The 22,661-nt window shown below is 39.9% G+C and overlaps 1 protein-coding gene across 1 annotated transcript; it reads right to left on the bottom strand.

Annotated features, from left to right (window-relative positions):
* Window positions 1–211: 211 nt before the first annotated feature.
* On the bottom strand, window positions 212–7,465 carry TRMT9B (tRNA methyltransferase 9B (putative)). Its single transcript, XM_068404123.1, has 3 exons — window positions 7,312–7,465; window positions 4,142–4,315; window positions 212–1,248 (listed from the first exon to the last, which is right to left on the bottom strand). Exons 1-3 carry the CDS (start codon window positions 7,463–7,465, stop codon window positions 212–214), a joined length of 1,365 nt encoding a protein of 454 aa, XP_068260224.1.
* Window positions 7,466–22,661: the final 15,196 nt, after the last annotated feature.

Raw genomic sequence — 22,661 nt, 5'->3', positions numbered from 1 at the left:
TAACAAAACATAAATATTGTTTACCACTTACTTACATTGCTATACACAGACTTTGCATTAGATAGTTAAATAGGTAAAGAGATAGCAACTCAGAAATAAATGGCACACTACTACATAAGATTCAAATTCCATGTCACACTGCACAGTCACAGGAACACAAGGAGCAGCTTAAAATCCTCAGTTACTGAATTCTGCTTTGTTCTCTTTGCAGCTATGTTCCTCTTTTCTCTGCAATAATGCACCAGTTTCCATGGTCATAGCAAGAAGAAAGTATCTGAAGCTCAGGTACGTTCTCTTCTACCAAGGAGCACAGCTCCCCTTCCCGAAAAACATGATAATAACGCATGAAGGCTTTTGTATCCAACATGCCATCAGTTTGGTCCCCAACAGACACTGCTGAATCCAAAGCAGCATCAGTGGAGTCAGTTGTTGAAGTTCTTTTGAAAAACTTGCTGGCATTAGACTTACCAGCACCATCTCTATTGCAACTGCAGCTGTAGTCCCTGTCTTCCACTGGGACATTTATAAATGAAGCTTCTTCACTCTTGCTCTGAGCTACACTTCGGTGTCCTCCATTTAAACTTAAATCCTTCAGTGCATCTATGGCTGGTGACCACTGCGGTTTTTTGAGAGGCAGGCTTTCCATGAACACATCATCATCATCTAAACTTTGTTCTTTTAACAGTACCCCATGGTGACCTAAATCCAAACTGCAGTGTCGCGAATGCTGAACGGGTACAGCACTGTTTGCCCAGTCTCCTTCATTCTTCAGAGGCTTCATTTTGTCAGTTTGCTTTCTCAGGGCTGATTCATCGAGTGATCTGGAGAAAAACCATGAGCGGAAAGATCTTCCTAGAGCACTGTAAAATCTGTTTTCTTCTTCAGAAATTTTCATGCAGCAGGCTCTGGATAAGCAATGGTCCATATTGCGGGAACGTTTTGAATCAGTTTCTGGCTGCAGATTGGTTTGGTAGCTGCAGTCAGAGATGACTAGCTGTGCAGGGTGTATGTCTTGGCTTTTTACAGCGTGCACAAACTCACCCTTATCTTCAGACTGATTCGATTCTGACAAGTGCCGTGAGCACAAGGCCTTGTTCCAAGGAACAAATACGTCTTGTTTCTCAAAGCGACGATTCTTTTGTTCCATAGCCCAAACATAAATCATCACCTGGCCTCCGGGTATCAATACCCTTGCCATTTCCTTTACTGCTTTGATTCTTCTTTGTTTAGTTGAGAAATGGTGGATCACTGTGAAAAAGGAAAGGCATTCTGTATTGAATATTAGTAAGGACATAGCATTTTCGTCTTCAACCTGTTTCTATGTGTTTACTCATTTTAGTCACCATATCACAAACATCACTCATTGCAAGTCAGCAACAGTGCTGAATTTATTGGTACCACAGTGCAAGTTTACCCCAGAATGATCTCTTTTACCTTTCTGTTCAATGGATAAAAATAGGCAAATCCCAAAGAAGGAAATTAATTTAATTTCAAAATAAGTCAGATATATAATCTGGAGGTTTCTGTTTCTCTACATCACCCATAAAAGACCATAGCATGATTAGCTTTCACTTAGATGCCTGGCCTTTAGGTGAATTAGGTAAGATTAAGTTTGACTTTAGATTTGGGACACATTTCAGACTTATCTTACTGGAAACAGAAAATGTTTTCACCATGTAACAAATACAGCAAAAAGTAATATCAGTAAAAAAGAGACTCTATTTTTATAGCAGTGAACTTTCAAAAGAGCTAGTGAGAAAATTTAGACAGAAATATTTTCCCTTGTATTCATTTTGTAGAAAGGTGTTGCCTTTATAGGATGTTTGTTTTGGAGGAAAAAAAAATGAAAAGAAAGTATCTCAGTCTACATCTGTATGCCTGAGAATGACGATTTTTTGTCACATTATGTAATGCTATTAAAAAATAAAAAGTCAAAATAAAAAAAAAAGCTATTGATCACTATATTCGAATTTTCTTTCCATGATAATTTCCACAGTTTCAAATTTCAATGCAATGTGAAATGAAGCTATGTTTCAAGATTTCCACACTGTTTATATCTTCCTACTCACCTGAAGGAAACAATTTTGACAGACAGTGAATAGCTAAGTCAGCTCTTTGCTCTCTAAACTCTCAGAAACTTTAACTTGTACTGAGATCGGTCATGTTGGTCATGTTGTTCTACATGTCGTCAGTACTAGATTTGATTCAAATCAACGACATAAAGAGGACTGATTCCATAATTTGTTTCAAGTGGACTTGAGTCAGCCACTTCTACATGAAAAACATTCAATCTAACCATATAACAACATATAATAATCATATATGTTCTTAGCTGAAGACATCACCATACCTTCAGAAAAATTAGATTATCTTTATATGTGCCACTTGACAGTAGCCAATTCTATTTGTAGAAATAGCGTTATTTCAACACTGCAGTTGCGACAAGTGTGTCCAACTAGCCCCAACTTTATTATTCAAGACAATGATTAAATTACCAAGGGGAAAAAAATGTAGCTTTTTTACCACAAGCCAAGAAAAGCATTCTTGGCAGTTGATATTAACAAGGCCATCACAAGCAGCTCAGAACACAAGATAGCAAACTCTGAGAAGAGTTCCCCAGTCTATATGGTCAGTGCTTATTTCCATGTACTCCTAACTCTTGTCAATATTTTCTTGAACTTTGCAAAAAAATTATAAAGTACTATTTCAATTTCTTTAACAAGATGAGGAGAAAGGAACTGATTTTTTCTCTCATGCTGGAGTTAGGCCATGTATCACCACAGACCCTCCTGCAAAATAACATCAAAACTGACAGAGACAGTAAAAGCATGTGAGCTTAGTTCACCAAAAAGAAGTGCCAATCAACCAACAGAACCTGTGCAAGCTCTATCTAAGCAATTCATTTAATGGGTTAAATATTCTTCATGGTTAAAATTATATAATCACTCTGGTGGTTCTGCAGAAATATAAATCCTACAAACAGGATTATATTAGCAAAGCCAAGAAGAGTATTTGACTATGTACATAAATACTGGCTATTCTCTGGAATGGGATAAAAAGCACTTTATTTAGAATCAGATGGACACAAGTATACCATGTCTCTATTCAAGATGCATTAAAATCCATTGTTGTTAAATGTACAGAAATACCACATGAACTTTTAAACTTGTCAGGCTTGTAATTGGTATAAACATTAGATAGGTACGCTATCTTTCAAAGTCATCTGATCTGATAGCACTGAAATTACGCTACAAGACCCGAAACGTGGATAGGGCTCACTGGTTAACTAGCCAACATGAAAGCAAAGTAATATAGATACTGCTTGCATATTAGTCACCCTTTCTTTTACCTTGCATATCTGAAAAATACATTTTAAAATACATTGCTGTTATAGTTCAAGTAGTTTGCTGATTACTACCAATAATAATTATCATGCTTTATATTTTTGCTGATACAGTGAACAGCCTGAAAGAAGTTCAAGAGTAGAGCTAAAAATGTAGACTGTAACTGGGTACTCCAACTATTCCTCATCTACCCTTTTCCAGTTCATACTTCTCAAATTATGAGTAATATTTTCAAAAAGAGAGGTCAGAGGAGTTAAGATGCTGAGATGCTTCACTCATTTGAGACAACAGGTACATGTATGGCTCTATGTTCTTATTTCATGACTCTTCTAAGATAAATTTGTATTCATAACACATAATAGTTAACATGATTCAAGTTCTGCTACAGAGAAAGCAAGTTTTCATTTCAATGCATTTGCTGGTCAGAACATCCTGAGGAGGAACCAAGAGTTTATCTATCTTGACCACTTAATTTGTTTAAACTGTGAGCAGCCATGTTTATATTAGTTTTGATTTGTTTAAAATGCACGCTGGAAGGAAATCTTTTCTCCACAGGGTGAACAATACCACATATAAACAAACAAATGATCCACATACTTCCCTGGTCAACAGCACCTCTGTGCAATGGAACTAATTTGTTTTTTTTCATGTGTACCACACTCATTTCAGTAACATCTGCTGTGATTCTAAGGGAATTGTTTCAAAACAAGTTTAACTGAAATGAAGACACATCAAAAGAAAATGATCCAAGAAAATCTGCATTTGCTGTGGGCCAGAATGCATGTATGTCATCTTACCTCCAATGGAAATGACTGCATTGAAGCACTGGTCCCGAAAGGGAAGGTTAAGGTTGTCGCATACCAGAACTTCATCATCTTTCTTCCTTGCAATCTCTACCAATGGTCCACAGTAATCACAGCCAAGATTATACACCTGACTGTTGACACTGAGATACTTTCCAGTTCCACAACCTAAAGAAAAGAATACTAGATCAGAAGATGTATGTTCCAAACACTTGCTATCTCTCCCCAAAATAACAGGGAGGCTTTCCTAATTCTAAGGTTTCCTGGAAAACAAAAGGAGAGCTTGCTCCTACTAGCCTAACAGCTGCAGGTTTCATTTGGACTGTCTGAAATTACATGTACACACCATTAGGAGTGTAACAGTACCAACAGCACCAATAAAAATACTCATTACACAGCCCTGTGTAATAGCAGGCTATGTGCATTTCTTTAGAGAAGAAGGGTAAGAGGAGGAAGGAGTGGTCCTCTGCAGCCACTATTGCATATCTTAGAGCAAAAAAACAACCCTGCTGCTTAATACTGAGCCTTTATATAGCCTGGTATCCTGTTTCCAACAATGAGGATAAATGGGTGCCCAGGAAGGAGTAAGAAAAGGGTAAGCATTATGACCCTTTTCCTCAACACCCTTCCAGCTTCCAACTACTTTCTGTTCAGGGGTTTTCCTGAAGCCAGTGTGTTTTGTCTTTTTAGTGACCTGCAACAGATCTCTCTTCCAAGTACTTCCCCAGCCTTTGCTAAACCCCACGCAGTACCTCTCCAGTCCATCCCATTTCTCTACAAGAAGTCCTAAACCACAGCTGTCACTGACACAAGTCAGAAAGGACAATTTTAACTTCAGATACAGACTTGAAAATAAAACCATCAATTATAAAAAATCCTGCCATGTCACAGGCACGTTCTCTTTCTGTCTTTGTGCCAATGCATTATAATACATGTAAATGTAATGAACTGTTCCAGAATGTCTTCCACCTAAAAGTACGTCTTCTCAAGAGCTGTGCTGTACTAAATTGAAATCTTTCAGTGTTCCTCAATACCGTATGCATAACAGGCACTTTTCAAAATTAGATTAGGAAACTTTCGCTGCAGTTATGGGTCAGTAGTGAAGAATAATTTCTGAAAGTTGACAGCCAAGCAACGGGGTAGCAGCTTGGCAAAGAGAACCATCTCAGTATTGGTAATTCAATTTAAAGGCTTGGAGTTATCTTTAGAAACATCACTGCTTCTTGCAGCGCTGCTGCTCTCGTTGATGTTAATGTGCATCAGTATTTAGAGAGGCAGCACAGGAACTGCTGGAGAACAGCACAACACTTCAGTGGTGAAAAAAAAGAGCATATTTCTAAAGCAAAAAGCAAGCACTATTCTTTGAAGTAACACTTGAGAGAAATGGGAAAGATTAATATTGTTAATGCAGTTCAAGGAACGTGCAATAAAACATGAAGCTCTGCATTTTAGTTAGAAAGCATAAGTTTTAAAATTAGTATAAAGTATTATCTGTTACTGTGTTTGCAGAAGGAACACAATTAGTCAAACGTACATTAATTTAAAAGATATATGGCTTTTGGTGGAGTGCTCTTTAAACACAGTGAGTTTTTGGAAGTATAAGGTCCTCTCTGGAATGAAGCTAAATAGTGAGAACACTCTCAATACTCTAAAAATCTACATTTGCAGGAGATTCTCTTTTAAATGAGTCATCAGGAGGTGGTTTCCTCCATGAAGCTGTTAACAATGGCCATGCTATTGTCATTTATTTTGATGAATGAACAACAATAAGGCAATTAGACAAAATGATATTTTGTTCTGCTACCATTGCCATGCTTCATGTAAAGCTAGCAAACAAAAATATTTTAATAAAAGGTGGTATTAAACAGAAAAGGAAATTATCAGTTGAACACCTCATTTTGAAAATTTTGGTGCTACTAGGCAATCCTCCTCCCAAAATACATACCAAAAATAAACACAATAGTCAGATTTTTGGAGACCTTATTAAACCTCATAAAAGGAGGTAGCTTGTGTGCCTTGATGGGAATATTCTTATTGGCAACTGTAAGCATCTACCTCCTCTCCAGATGTACCACATACATTTAAATTATTTCAGCTGAAACTGTAACAGGGTGATCTTAAGCTTTCAGCAGCCACTGTGATGCCTGCTGATAAAGCTTCAAAGAACTTCAGCTAAGCTTCAAATGACTTCTATTGAGGTGACAAAAAAATTTGGCTGAGAAATGTCATGTTAAGCTGGCTGTTGAATGAGTGTATGCCGTAGGATATTTCCTGAGATTATTAGTAAAAATGGTACAGTCACATAAAAAGAGCAATCAAGTATTTTTGGGGTACTGCTCAACAGCAGCAGGAGAATTATGTATTATCTTTTGATTATGGCCTACAACATCTTCAAAGAATGGTTTTCTCTGATAGGATGAGGCAGACGCATAATTTATTGTGTACATTTATTACACTTCGCTGCGTAACAGCATTTTATTAGCCGAAACATTGAGGAAAATCCAGCATCTTGTTTGCAATGATGTGCTGTATAGCACTGAGGTCATAACACAAATGCAAAGCAAACACACCAGGATCTGGAAATCCCTAAAAAGCTGGGAAGTCCAACAGAAAATCAAGACATAAATTGAACACATAGGGAAGACAAGGCCATAGTAGGAAGATGAGGTTTTGGTGTCTGTATTAAGGATCATAGGGAGATTCTCAGATCATAAGTTGTTTTTTTTTTAACAGTGATCACATCTCTTATGTTAAAGCCTTGATAGGAGGAGTTTTAGAACAAATGAAAAGCATTAAATTGCAGACCAGCAGTACTTAAACCAAGAGATCTAAAGAAACTGAAATATGAAATAATTGAGCCATTAACACCATTTTTTAAAAAGGGCTCCAGAGGAATGACAGACCACAAAGTCTGTGGGAAAACTGGTAGATTAAGGCTTAGCTCAATCAAAATAAGGCAAAAATACTATTTACTGCTTACCTGATACACTGTCAAGGAAATAAACCAAGTTGTATATGGCATCTAATGTGAGTTTAAAAACAATTTTAAAACAATCTTTTAAACAAATTTAAATGAGTTTTAAAAACAATTGCTCTGAAGGATACATATGATCAACAAGAAAGTCTATAGACAATCTTTCACATAACCCCAAGGAATGGCTTACCTATGTCAGCAACGAGACTGCCAGGCTTTTGCTCCAGCAGAAAGTTTCGAACACGAGGCCATGCTTTGCTCTGCAGATCATTAAAGTAGGCAGCTGTATTTTCATACACACTATGTACGTGCTGCTTTTCTAGCAGGGTAGCCTCATATTCCATCCTGAAAACATAATGAAGAAAGATTATGTACAACAGAAAAAAAACTGTTGTAATGTAGACTTTACATTTTATAGACATGCATAATTCAGGACCTTGTAAGTTTACATTCATAAAATCATTCCACCCATCTAACAGCCATCATATTTATAAAATGGTCTTTACTCAAAGGATCTGATTTTATTTCATGAAAGTCAAGAAAAAATTTGAATGTATCATCGTGCCTGAGGAGCATTACATAACTGCATGTGCCTATTCACAGAATCACAGAATCACAGAATCAACCACGTTGGAAGAGACCTCTGGGATCATCGAGTCCAACCGCTGCCCCTACACCACCCTGTCAACTAGACCATGGCACTAAGTGCCATGTCCAGTCTTTTCTTGAACACATCCAGAGATGGTGACTCCACCACTTCCCTGGGCAGCCCATTCCAATGTCTAATAACCCTTTCTGTAAAGAAATTCTTCCTAATGTCCAACCTGAACCTCCCCTGGCGAAGCTTGAGGCTGTGCCCTCTTGTCCTATCGCTAGTTGCCTGGGAGAAGAGGCCAACTCCCACTTCACTACAACCTCCCTTCAGGTAGTTGTAGACTGCAATAAGGTCACCTCGGAGCCTCCTCTTCTCCAGGCTAAACAACCCCAGCTCCCTCAGCCGTTCCTCGTAGGTCAGACCCTCCAGAGCCTTCACCAGCTTGGTCGCCCTCCTCTGGACTCGCTCCAACACCTCAACATCTTTCTTGAAGTGCGGGGCCCAGAACTGAACACAGTACTCAAGATGCGGCCTCACCAGTGCCGAGTACAGAGGGATGATCACTTCCCTAGACCGGCTGGCTACACTATTCCTAATAGAGGCCAGGATGCCATTGGCCTTCTTGGCCACCTGGGCACACTGCTGGCTCATGTTTAGCCGGCTGTCGATCAGCACCCCCAGGTCTCTTTCCACCAGGCCGCTTTCTAACCACTCTTCCCCCAGCCTGTAGAGCTGCATGGGGTTGTTGTGGCCAAAGTGTAAGACCCGGCACTTGTTCTTGTTGAACCTCATGCCGTTGGTCTCGGCCCATCTATCTAACCTGTCCAAATACCTCTGAAGGGCCTTCCTACCCTCCAGCAGATCGACACTCCCACCCAGCTTGGTGTCATCTGCAAATTTGCTGAGGGTGCACTCAATCCCTATGTCTAGATCATCTATAAAGATATTGAACAGCACCGGCCCCAGAACTGAGCCCTGGGGAACACCGCTAGTGACCGGCCGCCAGCTGGACTTTGCCCCATTCACCACCACTCTCTGGGCTCGGCCATCCAGCCAGTTTTTAACCCATTGAAGAGTCCACCCATCCAAGCCCCGGGCAGCCAGTTTGTCCAGGAGGATGCTGTGGGAGACAGTGTCGAATGCCTTACTGAAGTCTAGATAGACTACATCCACAGCCCTGCCCTCATCTACTAAGCGGGTCACTTGGTCATAGAAGGAGACCAGGTTGGTCGAGCAGGACCTGCCTTTCATGAATCCATGTTGGCTGGCCCCGATGCCCCGATTGTCCTGCATGTGCCGTGTAATGGCACACAGGATGATCTGTTCCATCACCTTGCCTGGCACCGAGGTCAGGCTGACAGGCCTATAGTTCCCTGGATCATCCTTCCGACCCTTCTTGTAGATGGGCGTTACATTTGCTAATTTCCAGTCAGCTGGAACTTCTCCAGTTAACCAGGACTGCCGGTAGACAATCGAGAGTGTTTGGCAAGTTCATTTGCCAGTTCCTTCATTACTCTAGGGTGAATCCCATCCGGGCCCATAGCCTTGTGGGTGTCCAATTGGCACAGCAGGTCACTAACCGTCTCCTCCTGGATCATGGGAGGTTCACACAGCCCCCCGTCCCTAACTTCAGGCTCTGGTGGCCGAGTCTCCTGAGGACAACCGATCTTGACATTAAAGACCGAGGCAAAGAAGGCATTGAGCACATCTGCCTTTTCCTCATGCCCTGACACTACACTACCCTCCTCATTCAGCAAGTGGTGGAGGCTCTCCTTGACCCTCCTTTTGCTGTTGATGTATTTGTAAAAGCTTTTTTTGTTGTCTTTGACTGTAGCAGCCAAATCGAGCTCTAATTGAGCTTTGGCCCTTCTAATCTTCTCCCTACACGACCTGGCCACGTCCCTATAGACCTCCCAAGTTACCCGACCCTTCTTCCAGAGCAAGTAAGCTCTCTTTTTTTCCTTAAGTTCTAGTCTAAGTTCCCTGTTTAACCAGGCCGGTCTTTTTCCCCAATGGCTTTCCTTCCTACAGACTGGGACAGCCTGTTCCTGAATATTTAACAATTCCCTTTTGAAGCATGTCCAGCCTTCCTGGACTCCTTTGCCCTCCAGGACCGATTCCCACAGGACTCGGTCCACCAGCTTCTTAAACAGGCTAAAGTCAGCCCGCCGGAAATCTAAGGCAGAAGTTCTACTCTTGCCCCTCCTTACTTCCCCCACTATCGAAAACTCTAACATTTCATGGTCGCTACTCCCAAGACGGCCACCGACCCTCACATCTCCCACTAGTCCTTCTCTGTTCACAAACAACAGGTCAAGCAGAGCCCCTCCTCTAGTGGGCTCATTTACCACTTGCATGAGGAAGTTGTCCTCCACACATTCTAGGAACCTCCTAGATTGCTTCCTCTCTGCCATGCTGTATTTCCAGCAGACATCCGGCAAGTTGAAGTCACCCACGAGTACAAGGGCCGGCGACCGGGCGGCTTCTGACAGCCGCTTGTAAAACGCCTCATCCGCCTGCTCATCCTGGTTGGGTGGTCTATAACAGACTCCCACCGTAACGTCCGCCCTGCCGACCTTCCCCCTGATCTTCACCCATAAACATTCAACCTTGTCATGCTCACCATCTTCCTCAATTTCAACACAGTCCAAGCACTCCCTAACATACAGCGCTACCCCACCACCTCTCCTGCTTCGCCTGTCCCTCTTAAAGAGCTTATAGCCATCCATAGTTGCACTCCAGTCATGAGAGTCATCCCACCACGTTTCTGTGATGGCAACCACATCATAACCTTCCTGCTGTACAGTGGCTTCTAGCTCTTCCTGTTTGTTGCCCATACTGCGTGCATTGGTGTAAACGCACTTCAGCTGGGCTAGCAGCCTTGCCCCTGACGCAGGCCTGTCACCCCTAGGTTCATTTGTGGCTGCCCTGGTCTTATCCCCCTCCCCCATCGAACCTAGTTTAAAGACCTCTTGATCAGCCCTGCCAACTTCTGGGCCATAACCCTTTTCCCCTTCTGATTCAGCTGTTCCCCATCCGGCATAAGCAGGCCTGGTGTCATGAAAGCCGCCCCATGGTCAACAAACCCAAAATCCCACCTACGGCACCAGTCTCTTAGCCACATATTAATCTGTTGTACTTTCATAGTTTTTTCCCTATTTTCACCAAATACCAAAGGAATTGTATTCAATAGTATGCACATTCCTAAATAAGTTCATCAATGTAGTAAAAGCTTATCATCTGGTGCAAAACGGAGCCTGTGTTCAGCAGAAGAGCAGAATGATAAAGAACAGGAAGTGAAGAATAGACTTTCCAGTTGTAGCTAAGGTGAGTAGGTAGGCAAACTGTTAGTGTGTTATTTGAAATATAGCCTGGACACTGAAACCAAAGCCCCTAAATCATGCATAAACTATTTGTGGTTTACCTACCCTCTAGAAGGGATGAGAAATTTTTCAGCAACAAAACCATGATTTCCCTGCCACCACTCTGCTATCTTAATTTCTCAGCAAAGTATTTCAGTTTAATGGTTCATTTGAAAAGTGGTATCTTCTTAGAGTTTTAATATTACTCCTCAGCGCATGTAAAACACCAAGCGGATGCAGACACTGAATTCCTTATACAGAATTTTACATCTTCCATAAGATTTCCCCTCATCCAAGCACCACCAGGTCAGACTTTAGTATCTGATGGAGGCTGATGAGATTACATTTCAAAATGTTAAGGCACTCTTCAAACTAATTCAAATTGCCTGTTTATTCAGGAAACATTGCTTCCCATTATTAAAATGGAACTTATTTAATTGTCCAAGTACTCAGCAGAGATTAAAGCCTGTTTCGAAACTTCTTCCAAGAAACTAAGCAATATATTATCAAGATGAAATTATAAAAGTGACTCCTTTGGCTGCATTTGAAAATGTCAGAAGCAAAGAATAAATACACAACAAGTTCTTCTTTTGCTTTCTTTGATTTTCAAATAATACACATTTTTGAATTATAATAAAAACTGTTTGTTACCTTCACTTTTATTGTTGAAATAAGTTATGAGAAATTATTTTAAATAAAATATTACATTTAATAACAAATAATGTGAGCTCTTCAAAACACCTATCCTACAAGCAGAATCTTTTTAATTTAGAAAATGGGAGTTAATCCCAGTGACTGCAAAAAAAAATTAATGTCCTTCAAGTTAAGTGGGTGTGAGTGTCTACAAGAATAGTATGTCAGACTTGATCCATTTCACTGGTTTTCTGTACTCTGCTATGTAAGGGGTCAGGCCAAATTGTCACAACTGTCACAGTCTATTCTGACTGTAGTATCTATGAATAACTCTCTTCAAAACATTTATGTTGAATGTTTTCACAATCCTAACTTTCCTTTTTTCTGGCATGATCCACAATTTTCTTTTATAATGCATTAGCTCACCTTTTAGTAGTTGAAAAAAAAATATATATATATATATAAAAAAAATTCAGTAACAGTATAGTAAATTCCTAGTAGCCATATTTTCAGTGTCATCTTGGGTGGTGGAAAAACTATAACAGACTGAACAACAAAAGTAGACAGTATTGAAACACAGACTTGAAATGATATTACATGTGCCAGAAGTTACTCAATCAGAACTTTTCTCAGAGTGCCATTTCAAGTTATGTTGTCAAATACAATGGGTTAGTTGCAGTAATTTAAAATAATTATTCCTTAGAGTCAAAAGCCCATTCTTTTTTTCTTATTTGACCCTTAAATAAAACAAATTGGGTGTTTCATGTCTGCAGCTATCTTTCTTCTTTGCCTCAAAACATACTCTATTTTGTTGTTCAACTGCCTAGAAATCCTCTATTTATAAGTAGAAATTCCAAAGACTCACAATCATTTATTCTCTTTTACCATCTGATATGCTCCTTGCTCTAGTTTATATTTCATGTTTGGTTATGTGGTTCAGTGTTTCCAAGTGTTTTTATCTTTCCACTTGAAGCTCTTTGTTCAGGGAGAATGTTTTCAATCATTCATACTGAATTCCAAATGCTACAGAAATTCCAGTTTATGCCAACTACAGAAGTAGCTGTCTGAACTGAAGGTTAATTTGAATATTTTAAAGAAACACAAAAGCCAGCTTTGACTTGTCTTAGAAAACAGTAAGAATTTTCCCATTGATACAATGTTATATTTTATTTTTCCTAATATTACTTTACTGAATTCCAATGTAGGCTGAAATTTGGCGTAGTTTCCTACTTATTCGTAAGACCATTAAGTTTTTCCTTTAACTTTCTCATTCACTGGGACTGATACTGAGTCTTCAGCTATACAAGACATGCTAGAGACTTCATGTGTTACAACACTGCATTAGAGGTTATTATTTTTAGATACGCTTAATAAACACTGTGAAGATAATAATTTGGTTATAATCTTAGAATAACAGCAGCCTACTAACTTACACATTATTTCATTTACCGTTTCATTACAATTTCCATTCCTGCTGATTGTTTATATTTTGTAGATAATTAAGTCATATGATGAAATTAGACTTGTCAATTTGACTTTCCAGTCATGATCCATAACACTATCAGGTTTTACTTTGCATTACAGCAGGGTAGTGTCCTAGCAATAAACCTCTTCATTTCAATGTTTATGAAAGGCAAGAAACCTGTGGAGTCTGACCTGGCCTGCAGCTGTACCAGTTTCACACAAGTCTAACGTCAATGAAAACATCAGAAACTTAGAACTATTTAACTTTACAAGCCAGACTCAATACCTCTATATCTCTTTATAAACAAAAGCAACCATTACAACTTTTTTTGCCTTGAAAGTACCAGACAGTGTCTCTGTTGCACATAAATTGTAGAAGATGTTCAGTTCATCCAACTTCTGGATCGCAGCTTCCAGGATAATTCCAAAGTCTGTTTTGCAAAGGAGGTAATGAAAATTCAAGATGTCCAGAAATCCCACTGCTTCAGCATCTGCTCCAGTTCTCATTTGAGTTACCTGGAAGGTGTCTGATAAGCCAGCAAAGAGGAGAAGAAGAACAGAAGGTGGTAATTATGGACACACTTTCCCCATGCTCAATTCTTCTTTTCTTGTGCGGTAGCTTATGCTCCTGTCAAAAGGTTCGCACAGAGACTTGGTGCAGAAAAGGGAGTGTGCGGTAAATTGGCACCCAGCTGTTCAGTCACTCTGCAGCAAGTCTTGACAAGTCCCCAAAACGCGGACGCAGCTTAAGAAATGTGAGACTCCTGCAAACAAGCAGTCTGGATAACAAATGAAGAGCGGGATTCTCTTCCCTTTCAATGCTTCCTGGTCATTGAGGTTCATCCATGAGGCTGTAACAGGCCCTTGTTGCAGCTGATCTATGAAGTGAGAAAACTGGATGAAAGTTGTAGTGTCATTTCTGTTGAACTTGCAAGGAAATGGATCACCAGTCCATCACATGTAACTGTGGTATACGAACAAAACTGCTTCAAAGTAAACAGGTTATAGTCCATTGACTTTTTCCTACATTGCCGCTTTTCTTCTTTTTTAAAAAAATAGCAAAATAAAAAATAAACTAAAATATTACAGCTTTCCAGGAGGTAAAAGGAATTGTACAAACACACGACATCATATATTTTCATAGCTACACATCTCACTAAAAGTTCCCTGACACCAGGAAATCTAATTTCTTCTTTTTTCATTAACATTTTGAAACCTTTTAGATAATTAACTTTTCAAGGATATCACTTTAAGGAAAGTCATGTTGCTTGGACATTTTCTATCACTGCTGAAGTAATAAATACATTTAAACATGTGACCTTGAAATGACAACAACCAAATATTAATATTCACAGTTTCCTTTAAAAAGTCAGGATTATTTTTATCTGTGGGGGGGTTTTTTGCAGACTTTTTTTTTGTTTCGTTCTTGAAAGTGTCTGACTTGCAATTTTGACTAACTGTATTAAATACTTTATCCTCAAGTGGACAAAACAGTTGCTGGCTCCCAGATGCAAGGGGTGCCCTAACATTGAAGCTCAGGAGGTAGTGTTCAGTCCAAAAACTCTGCCTCTACCACAGCCTACCCAAAGCTTTCCACACCTTCCTGCAGTTCTTCTGAATCCCTGGCAGCCCTCCTCATCCACCTTAACTTATCCCTCCCATCCACCTAAGATTTCCACATGTTCCTCCATCTACTTTAGCATGAGCTGTGTCACCACCACTGTTTTAATCTGATGTACAATACTGTGAAGTCTTGACCTGGCTCATGTTCAGTTCCTCCTTGACTCTATTTCTAGGCCAGTCACAATCTCTGGAACACATTCCAAACTTTTTGTCAATGGCCTCTTGGAAGCACCCTGTGATTTTCACGGTAGTCATCAAATCCTGCATTGCTCCTATTTGTCTTCGAATCAATTGCTCTTGATTACTTTGAGCCACAGGATTTCCTTCTGCCTTCTCTCTTGCAACTGCCTATTTTCTTTAACCCTTTGATGAGCAGCAGGAATTTACTCAACTCAGCTTGAAAGCCAGATATGCAAGATTTCAGTCTATTAATGAGGCCCCCTCTTAGTTACACTGTTCACACACTGATGGGAATTCTCAATCCCATTTTGGATTAGAAGAACTCCTGCTTCAAAGATCTAAGAAATTCAGCACAGTTGTGCCTCTCTGTGTTGCTATAGCAACATAAATCTTGGTTATGCATGCAACTCCAGCTATGGATGCAATAACCTAAGTAATCACTGGCCTTAAATCGAGCAGTACAAACCACAAGGGCCAGGTCTACATCCCACAATACCCTGCTCTCCAGCAATAACACATGCAGCTGTAGCTGACACTGACAGTGAGGTAAAAAGTGAGGCTTTCACTCCCTTCATCTACAGAAGAGGGAGAACTAGCTATACAGTGAGCAGTACTTTCAGGTTACTTCCAGCTTGCTTCAGACTTACCAGTCTTTTCACTCAAATATAAGTATCCACGGAAAGCTAAGTGTACAGCCCTAATGGTCGCCTATAAACCATAGTCTTTTTTTCCAAGCAAATACAAAAAATCCAACTAATCTCCAACCGCAAAACTTCCTTGCAGCCCTTCTCAAAAACAGACCTAAGATTTCTTTATCAGAACTTTGTTTACCCTTGAGACTGAATTTCTAAACCATGGTAACAACCTCCATGCTGATTGACAGTGCTTTCTCATTTCATTAACAAAGGCAACAAATAGGAGCATGATGACATACTAAATTGCTTCCAGATATGAATCATTACGTAAAACAGCTTTATTAGTAAATAAAGGATAGTGAAACAAAATAATAGGAATCCTGCCGTGAACAGTTAAAGTAGCTGCAATGAAAGTTTAGCAAGACGAGATGATTTGCTTACTTAAGGCTAACAACTCTGGTAATTGATTTCACCCACACATGAACTGTTATAATCCCATGAAAATGCACAGCCTGAAATCAGAGCAAGGGGAACTCTGTGCAGCATATCTCAAACCTTAATGAGCTGAAGTCCTGATTCAGGACCCTTCCTCCAGTAAAATTTGGGAAATTCTGAAGTGAAAAACAAAACTGTTAGCTGAAACGCTCACTGTAAACCTAGCATTTTAAAGTAATTTCATTATTGAAATAAAGTCACTATTATTGTACTTCTTCTTACTAAAAAAAATAGAGGGAACCTTGCCCTAATGAAAGATTGAAAGCATTGAGGCTATTCTTTCAAGATCTTGGACTAAATAAATTGATGGTTCAAGCTCTAGTTACTCAAAATTATAACCATTCACCATCACATTCATTTTGTCAGCTTTATTTTTCAGTCTAGACAAAACCTAGTACTATTCACTGCACATTCTTTGATCAGTTAATCATTTAATATTCCCCTTGCTGTTTTGCATTTATGGTCATAGTCTATGTAGATGAAAGGTTACACTGTAAACAGATTTATTTCACTAAATACATAAACTCCATTCTGTAGATAGGTAACATTGTGCTAAGATGACAATGCACAAACACAGACCCTTTGCCATTAAAAATCACAGAAAGGAGCATACTTGTGCCAAAGTTGCACCGTCCCTTTAAGTGTCAGTTCATCTTTAGTATCACATCAAAACTCGTAACTCAGCTCCCAGCAAAGAGGGTCCCTTCCTACTGGGGTCCCACACAGTCAAAAGTCTCTTCTGCTAGATATGCACTGATTTGTGTCTTCAGATCCTGTACAGAAACACTCTGTGCAGATGTTAGGAGAAAAGAGGGAACTAGGAAAAATTTAGTCTACGAAGCAGAAAGAAAAATCCAATAATAAGTGGTGCTGAGAAGATGTCTAGTTTTGATTTTTCTTATTCTTCTTCACTATTCACATTAATTGTCATCAGGCAGCCAATACATCAGTGACAAAGAGAGAAGAATTTAGGATGGAATGGGAAAGAGTAGCTTGGGGCTTTTCAAATAAGTTCAGGGTTTTCAAAACAACTAGACTAAAAAACAGCACTTAGGGAACCAGTCTCAGATTAGCCAGTCTCAGAGCCAGCAGAAATTCAAGAGAAACGAAATTTGAGAAACTGTGGGCAACAGGTACAGTCCCCAATCTCATAATATTCTCATAAACAAATTAGGGACAGTTGGTTTAGATTAAATTGCAGTAGAAGTTGGTACCATTGGAAGAGAATATTTAGAGTTTAGTTATCAACAATTCACTCTCACACTGGAAGGATACCCTGAGAAAATTTGTTCAGGAGTCTGTTTTGGGTACTCCTCAGTGATTTCTTCGCATGATGGATTAGAGAGTAGCATTGTATCTCCAGATGGACTAAACTGACAAGGGTTCAAACGCACTGGATGATAGTATTAGAATTCAAGTGTTTTGACAGATTGAAAAGACAAAAGTAAAGCATTTGCTTTAGATAAGAATAACGAACTGCACAAATAAAGGCTGAGGGAGGCAGGACGGGATGACTGGCAGCAGTTCTACAGCAGTGGATCCGGGCACTATAATATTTCACAGATTTAACACCATACATGCTATGGTGTTATGGTGGTTTTTGCAACATACTGTTGCAAAAAAATGAATACCAGCACACAGAAATAGGGCAGGTACTTGCAAGTTACATAAAACTGTCCTTCTACTACATTCCGCACTGCTGATATATCAGTTTCAGTAGTATGTCTGATTTCAAGCAAGAACTATGTAGACCCAGTGGAAATATTACAGAAGAGAACAACAAAGATCAGAGATCATTGTAAAACTCTAAGAGATCAGAAATCAAGTAAACCTCTGGGAAAGGTGTTAGTTTCTTGGATGGACCTCAGGACAAGAGAGGACCATCTCTTCTCATAAAAGAAGCGCTGTTGCAGAGAGGAATAATCTGTTCTCTAAAATGAAGGGCAGACAAAAAACAGTGGGCTTAAACTACAGCGAGGAAGATACAGGTGAGGCATTTTAAAACCAAGAAGGACAGAAAAGCATTGGAAACTATTTTGGAGTGGGTGGGTCATGGAGCCTCCATCAATTAGGTCTTAAAAACATAAGTTAGTTAAGTACCTGTCAGAAAATACACTGATGTAATTGATGCAGCTCCAGGGGAGGAAGATGATGCCCCAACATCTAGCCTTGTGACTCTGTGAGTCTATGAAGAATAAAACTTCAATTTTTCAAGTTATAAGCAAGATTTCAGTGACCTGCTGTAGAAAAAATGAAAATGAAAGGCTGAAAGGCTGCTTCACAATATTTATTACTCTTTAACACAGGGGTTGTTTCTGCAGCTAAATTAGTACAGATATTAAACTAATTTCCTCCTGAGTTTCAGCAGGTTGGTTTGTTTCCTAAGAGCCCTGTGTCAGCACCTCAAAGCCCCTGGCCATGCTACACTACTCATAAGCTTTAAATGTAGCTATTTTCCCTCCTTGGTCACTGTATCTCTCAAATACTTTAAACAGATATCTTGTCTTCTCTCCTTATTTACCACAGTTAACCAAGCATTAAATATTTAGTTCTTTTCATCCTCCCCGATGAATCAAGGTGGTCTTTTACAAGTGTTGTCATTCTCTGTATTGTCTCCATATGCCTGTGTTCTTCATGCCAAACTATATTCATAGGAGTATTTGATTTCTTAATGCCATCCTACAATTCTGGAATTACAGCTTTCTAAATTCCTTCTGTTTCCTCACACTCTGGATTTGGATTTAGAGTACTATTTCCAGACGTATTAGTTTTAATTTATTGAGTATAATTCTCCTTTTTTTCCTGCCCGTAGAGCTCATCACTGTTGGTACTTACATTGTACTTGGTGCTATATACAAAGCCTCCCCAATTAAAACAATTTACAAACTGACTTAAGTAAGACATTCAATTACTTGAAAATACATCTGCTGAAACTTAATATCTTAGTGACAGAAAGATAAACAGCACATGATCAAATAGGATCCCAAATTAATGCTGTCAACGGTTACCTTTGATCCCAAGATTAAATATTAAGTATTGCACAATTACAGTAATTACAGAACTAAGTGGATTCTCTTGATACCTTTTATAAACTACTCTTGATTATCATGTTTATTATAACTGAACACATAATTTCCTATCTTAAAATATTCATATACAAGCATATTCAGTGTTCAGTATACTCTCCAAATACAGTTCCGAAAGAAGAATAGGTCTTGTGGCAGACAGCATCAGGTATTAAGTTCTCAGTAGATCATCATCATAATGAGAGCAAAGATGGTATAGCATTTTTATTATCCGACAAAACTCAAAAATCTGACTGATCAGCTTTTATTCTTCTGTATTTTTTAGTCATAAGAAGTCATGTATTTATATTTGCTTTCTTGAAAAAGAAAAGGTGTCTTACATGTCTTTGAGGTTAGTTCTCAAAGACAAAAGGTTATCCTAAGCACTACTAATAATAAGTACTTAAGTAAGATAGTACTTAAGATAATATTGCTTACACAGCTGACAAAGGCATCTGAAGATACAACAGTAATCCTATCAGGATTCAGAGTTAGACTTAGACACAGAAAAATTGCATTATGTTGTTACTAAAAGGTCAAGGTGTAACCCTACATGAAGTGTCTGGCCACTGTCACAGACACGGGTTCTTCCCGTCACAGCTGTCGTAGACTGAGCAGTGTGAAGGCTCAGCATCCCTGTAGTCAAAAACCCTAGAAAAGATCCTTCATTTCCATAAATCACCAGAGTTTCACTGAAAGATTATTTAATTTTAAATGCTTTATAGTGTGAGTGATACCTTTTTACATAACTTGATATTTCTAAGTCCTCTATTTTAAGGCAAAGAAAGACACAAAGCAATTCTTCCTATTCAGCATGGAAAGGAAAATCTCCCTGAGGGAGATGAAATTTCATATAAACACCACTGAAGTTCTCCATTTGGAAAATATTTTAATACCATGGCCTTTTTAGATGCATTTTTTTTTTCTTAAAATCAATATTTTCCAGGAAATTATTGTATCATGGTGAACAAGGGTTGATACCTACAAAAATCAGTATCTGGAACACCAATAGAAATATTTTCTTAGAAGAAATGTGGTCCACAAGTAATTCATTTTTCTGAAATAATTACATGTAGATCTGAATGTAAACTTTTCTTCAAAACGGAGTATTTTTTAACAGCAAAACACAAACCAAAATATACAGTCCCTTTGGTCCAACTGTGTTATGTCCAAACTTTTCTGAGGAAAAAAAAAATCAGCCAGGACTCTGTATCACATGAGTTTTAGTCATTTACATAAAGTATGGCTATGACAGAAATGTTTATTTTGTTTTTCAATAGTTAGACTTCTTTTCTCCCAGTAATTCAGTTGATACTTCTATCTCCACTTATGAAGGCACATACATAACTTCTGAAGAACCAGTGTCTTTACTGCTAAGCACTTTTAAAGAAAAGGAGTTTGTTTTTCATTTTAAAATTATTTTAAAATGACTTCATAAGTATATAAATGGGAAGTGTTTATCCTTTGATGCAGGGCTGATTTCAAACTCTGAATTTGCTTTATAACTTCAGTTGTGGATTTATGATTGTTTTACCTTAGAAAATGCAGAACATGATGAAGTTACTTGTATTTTTAATCCTCACCAAGTTCAGCTTAGCATTATACATACGTCTGAAAATGTTTCATGCCTTTGAAGATCTCCTTGCCAGAGGTGATATTAAAATGCACAGCCACAGTTACCTACATGTATCTAATTTGCCCAAAATGCACATCTCCATAAGTTAAACAATAGCAGCACCACTGAAATATCTCAGTATGCAATCCATTACAAACACAGAATGTGAGAAGGAAATCGGTAAATAAAAAAGCACCGGGTCAAAGACATGCTCTATAAATAGCATATGTAACTGAAATAAATATATTGATATACTAGACGGAAAACAAATTACAAAAATGAAGCTCAAGCCCCTGGGGTCCATTATGGGGCATTAAAAAGTCCCGAGAGGACCTTTTCTATTGCTCATGTAGAGATTGCTGCATGTTTTTCTTCTCTGTTTCTCAAGTTTCACGCTCAAAATCATAAACTCCAGAAGCACGCTTCACCTCAACAACTGTATCAGCAGGGAGTGTCATCGGATGCACTCCATCAACACAGCAGTGCTGCTGAAGCAATTCTGCTCCTTCCTTTTTTTTTTTTTATTTTTTTTGCAAAAGAAAAGGAGCGGGTGACCTGACCCCCGGAGCTCTGGCTGCTCTCACTGACATTCAGTGGGAATGAAAATCCCTTTACAAACATTCATTGAGCAGTGAACGCTCTGCAACGCTGAGGGCTCTATGTGGATTTACAACGGCAATCCTTAGGTATTTCGAATTTTCTAGGAAACGGAAAAAATATTGTTAAGTATTATGGATTAGGATTGCTCCAGATCATTGCTTAGGACTGTTTGCCAGTGCACAGCGCGTACTTCATTTTTAATTAATCAGGCGACCACAGAGAAACTTATTATTTCTGTTGCAGATTCACCCCACGTCTCTTAAAAACTACCCTTCCCAACTGCTACGCCAAATCCAGCGCCAGCATCCGTGCTGGTTCCCAGCTCTGCGAGCCGCGGCTCCACTCCATTAAAATGGGGAGGGGGGTGGGTGGGTAAAACAATTAGTTATATCTCGAAATCCCTCCGTCCCGGGCTGGGTCAGCACCTCAGGGGCTATTCCCGGCTCGGCGTGCAGCGTTTTTAACAGGATTATCTCCATTTGCAACAAATCCACCTCCGTCAGCCCTCAGCGGTGCTTTTTTTTGGGTGGTTTTAGGTTTGGGGTTTGGGGTTTTTTTTTTATTTCCCCCTTCCTTTTTGGTCCCTATGGCCAACCTGCGGCGAAAGCGGGGGGAGGCTGCTCTCTGCATGCCCTCCCGCGCAGCTCGGCCACGTTCCCCCCATCCTCCTCGGTCCCCCGTTCCTTACCTGCACCCCCGGGGCGGCGGCGGCGGCTGCATCCCGCCGCGGAGGCGGCGCTTGGCCGGGCCGGGCCGCGGGGGTGGCCCCGGGCAGAGAGGAGCGGGGGTGGCCCCGGGCTCCCTCCCCGCTCCTCTCCGCCCGGGGCCACCCCCGATCGGCGGGTCCCGATCCCCGCCCCCCGCCTTTCCCCGCAGACAAGAGGAGGAAGGCGGGGAAAAAGGGCCGGGTTATCAATTCCCCTGTTAACTCTTCTCCTTGCGTTCTTCTCTCATCCCTTGGGCGTCTTCCGCGAGGAGATGAGGAGGGTGGTGCTGATGGAGATGATGGTGGGGGTGGTGGGATGCTTCGTCGAGGGAGGGAGCAGCAAGGTCCCCGAACTCCTCTAAACCGAGGTTGATGGGAGCCGTGCTGTCTCTGCCGGTGATAAAAGCAGCCAAGGAGGATTAGCCCTGGCTTATTTAAAGGTTAAACTCAAAGCTAACCTTTGTGACTAGGTCCTGCCTGCAAGGCTTCCCATCCCGAGGGTGTTGAGGGTGAATAGTTTTTTTTCCCCCTGTTAAAGCCGTTTAAAAATGGCAGATTGCTTCTATA

Source organism: Nyctibius grandis, chromosome 6, assembly GCF_013368605.1.
Source record: "Nyctibius grandis isolate bNycGra1 chromosome 6, bNycGra1.pri, whole genome shotgun sequence".
Classification (NCBI taxonomy): Eukaryota; Metazoa; Chordata; class Aves; order Nyctibiiformes; family Nyctibiidae; genus Nyctibius; species Nyctibius grandis.
This window is presented reverse-complemented; position numbering and strand designations above follow the sequence as displayed.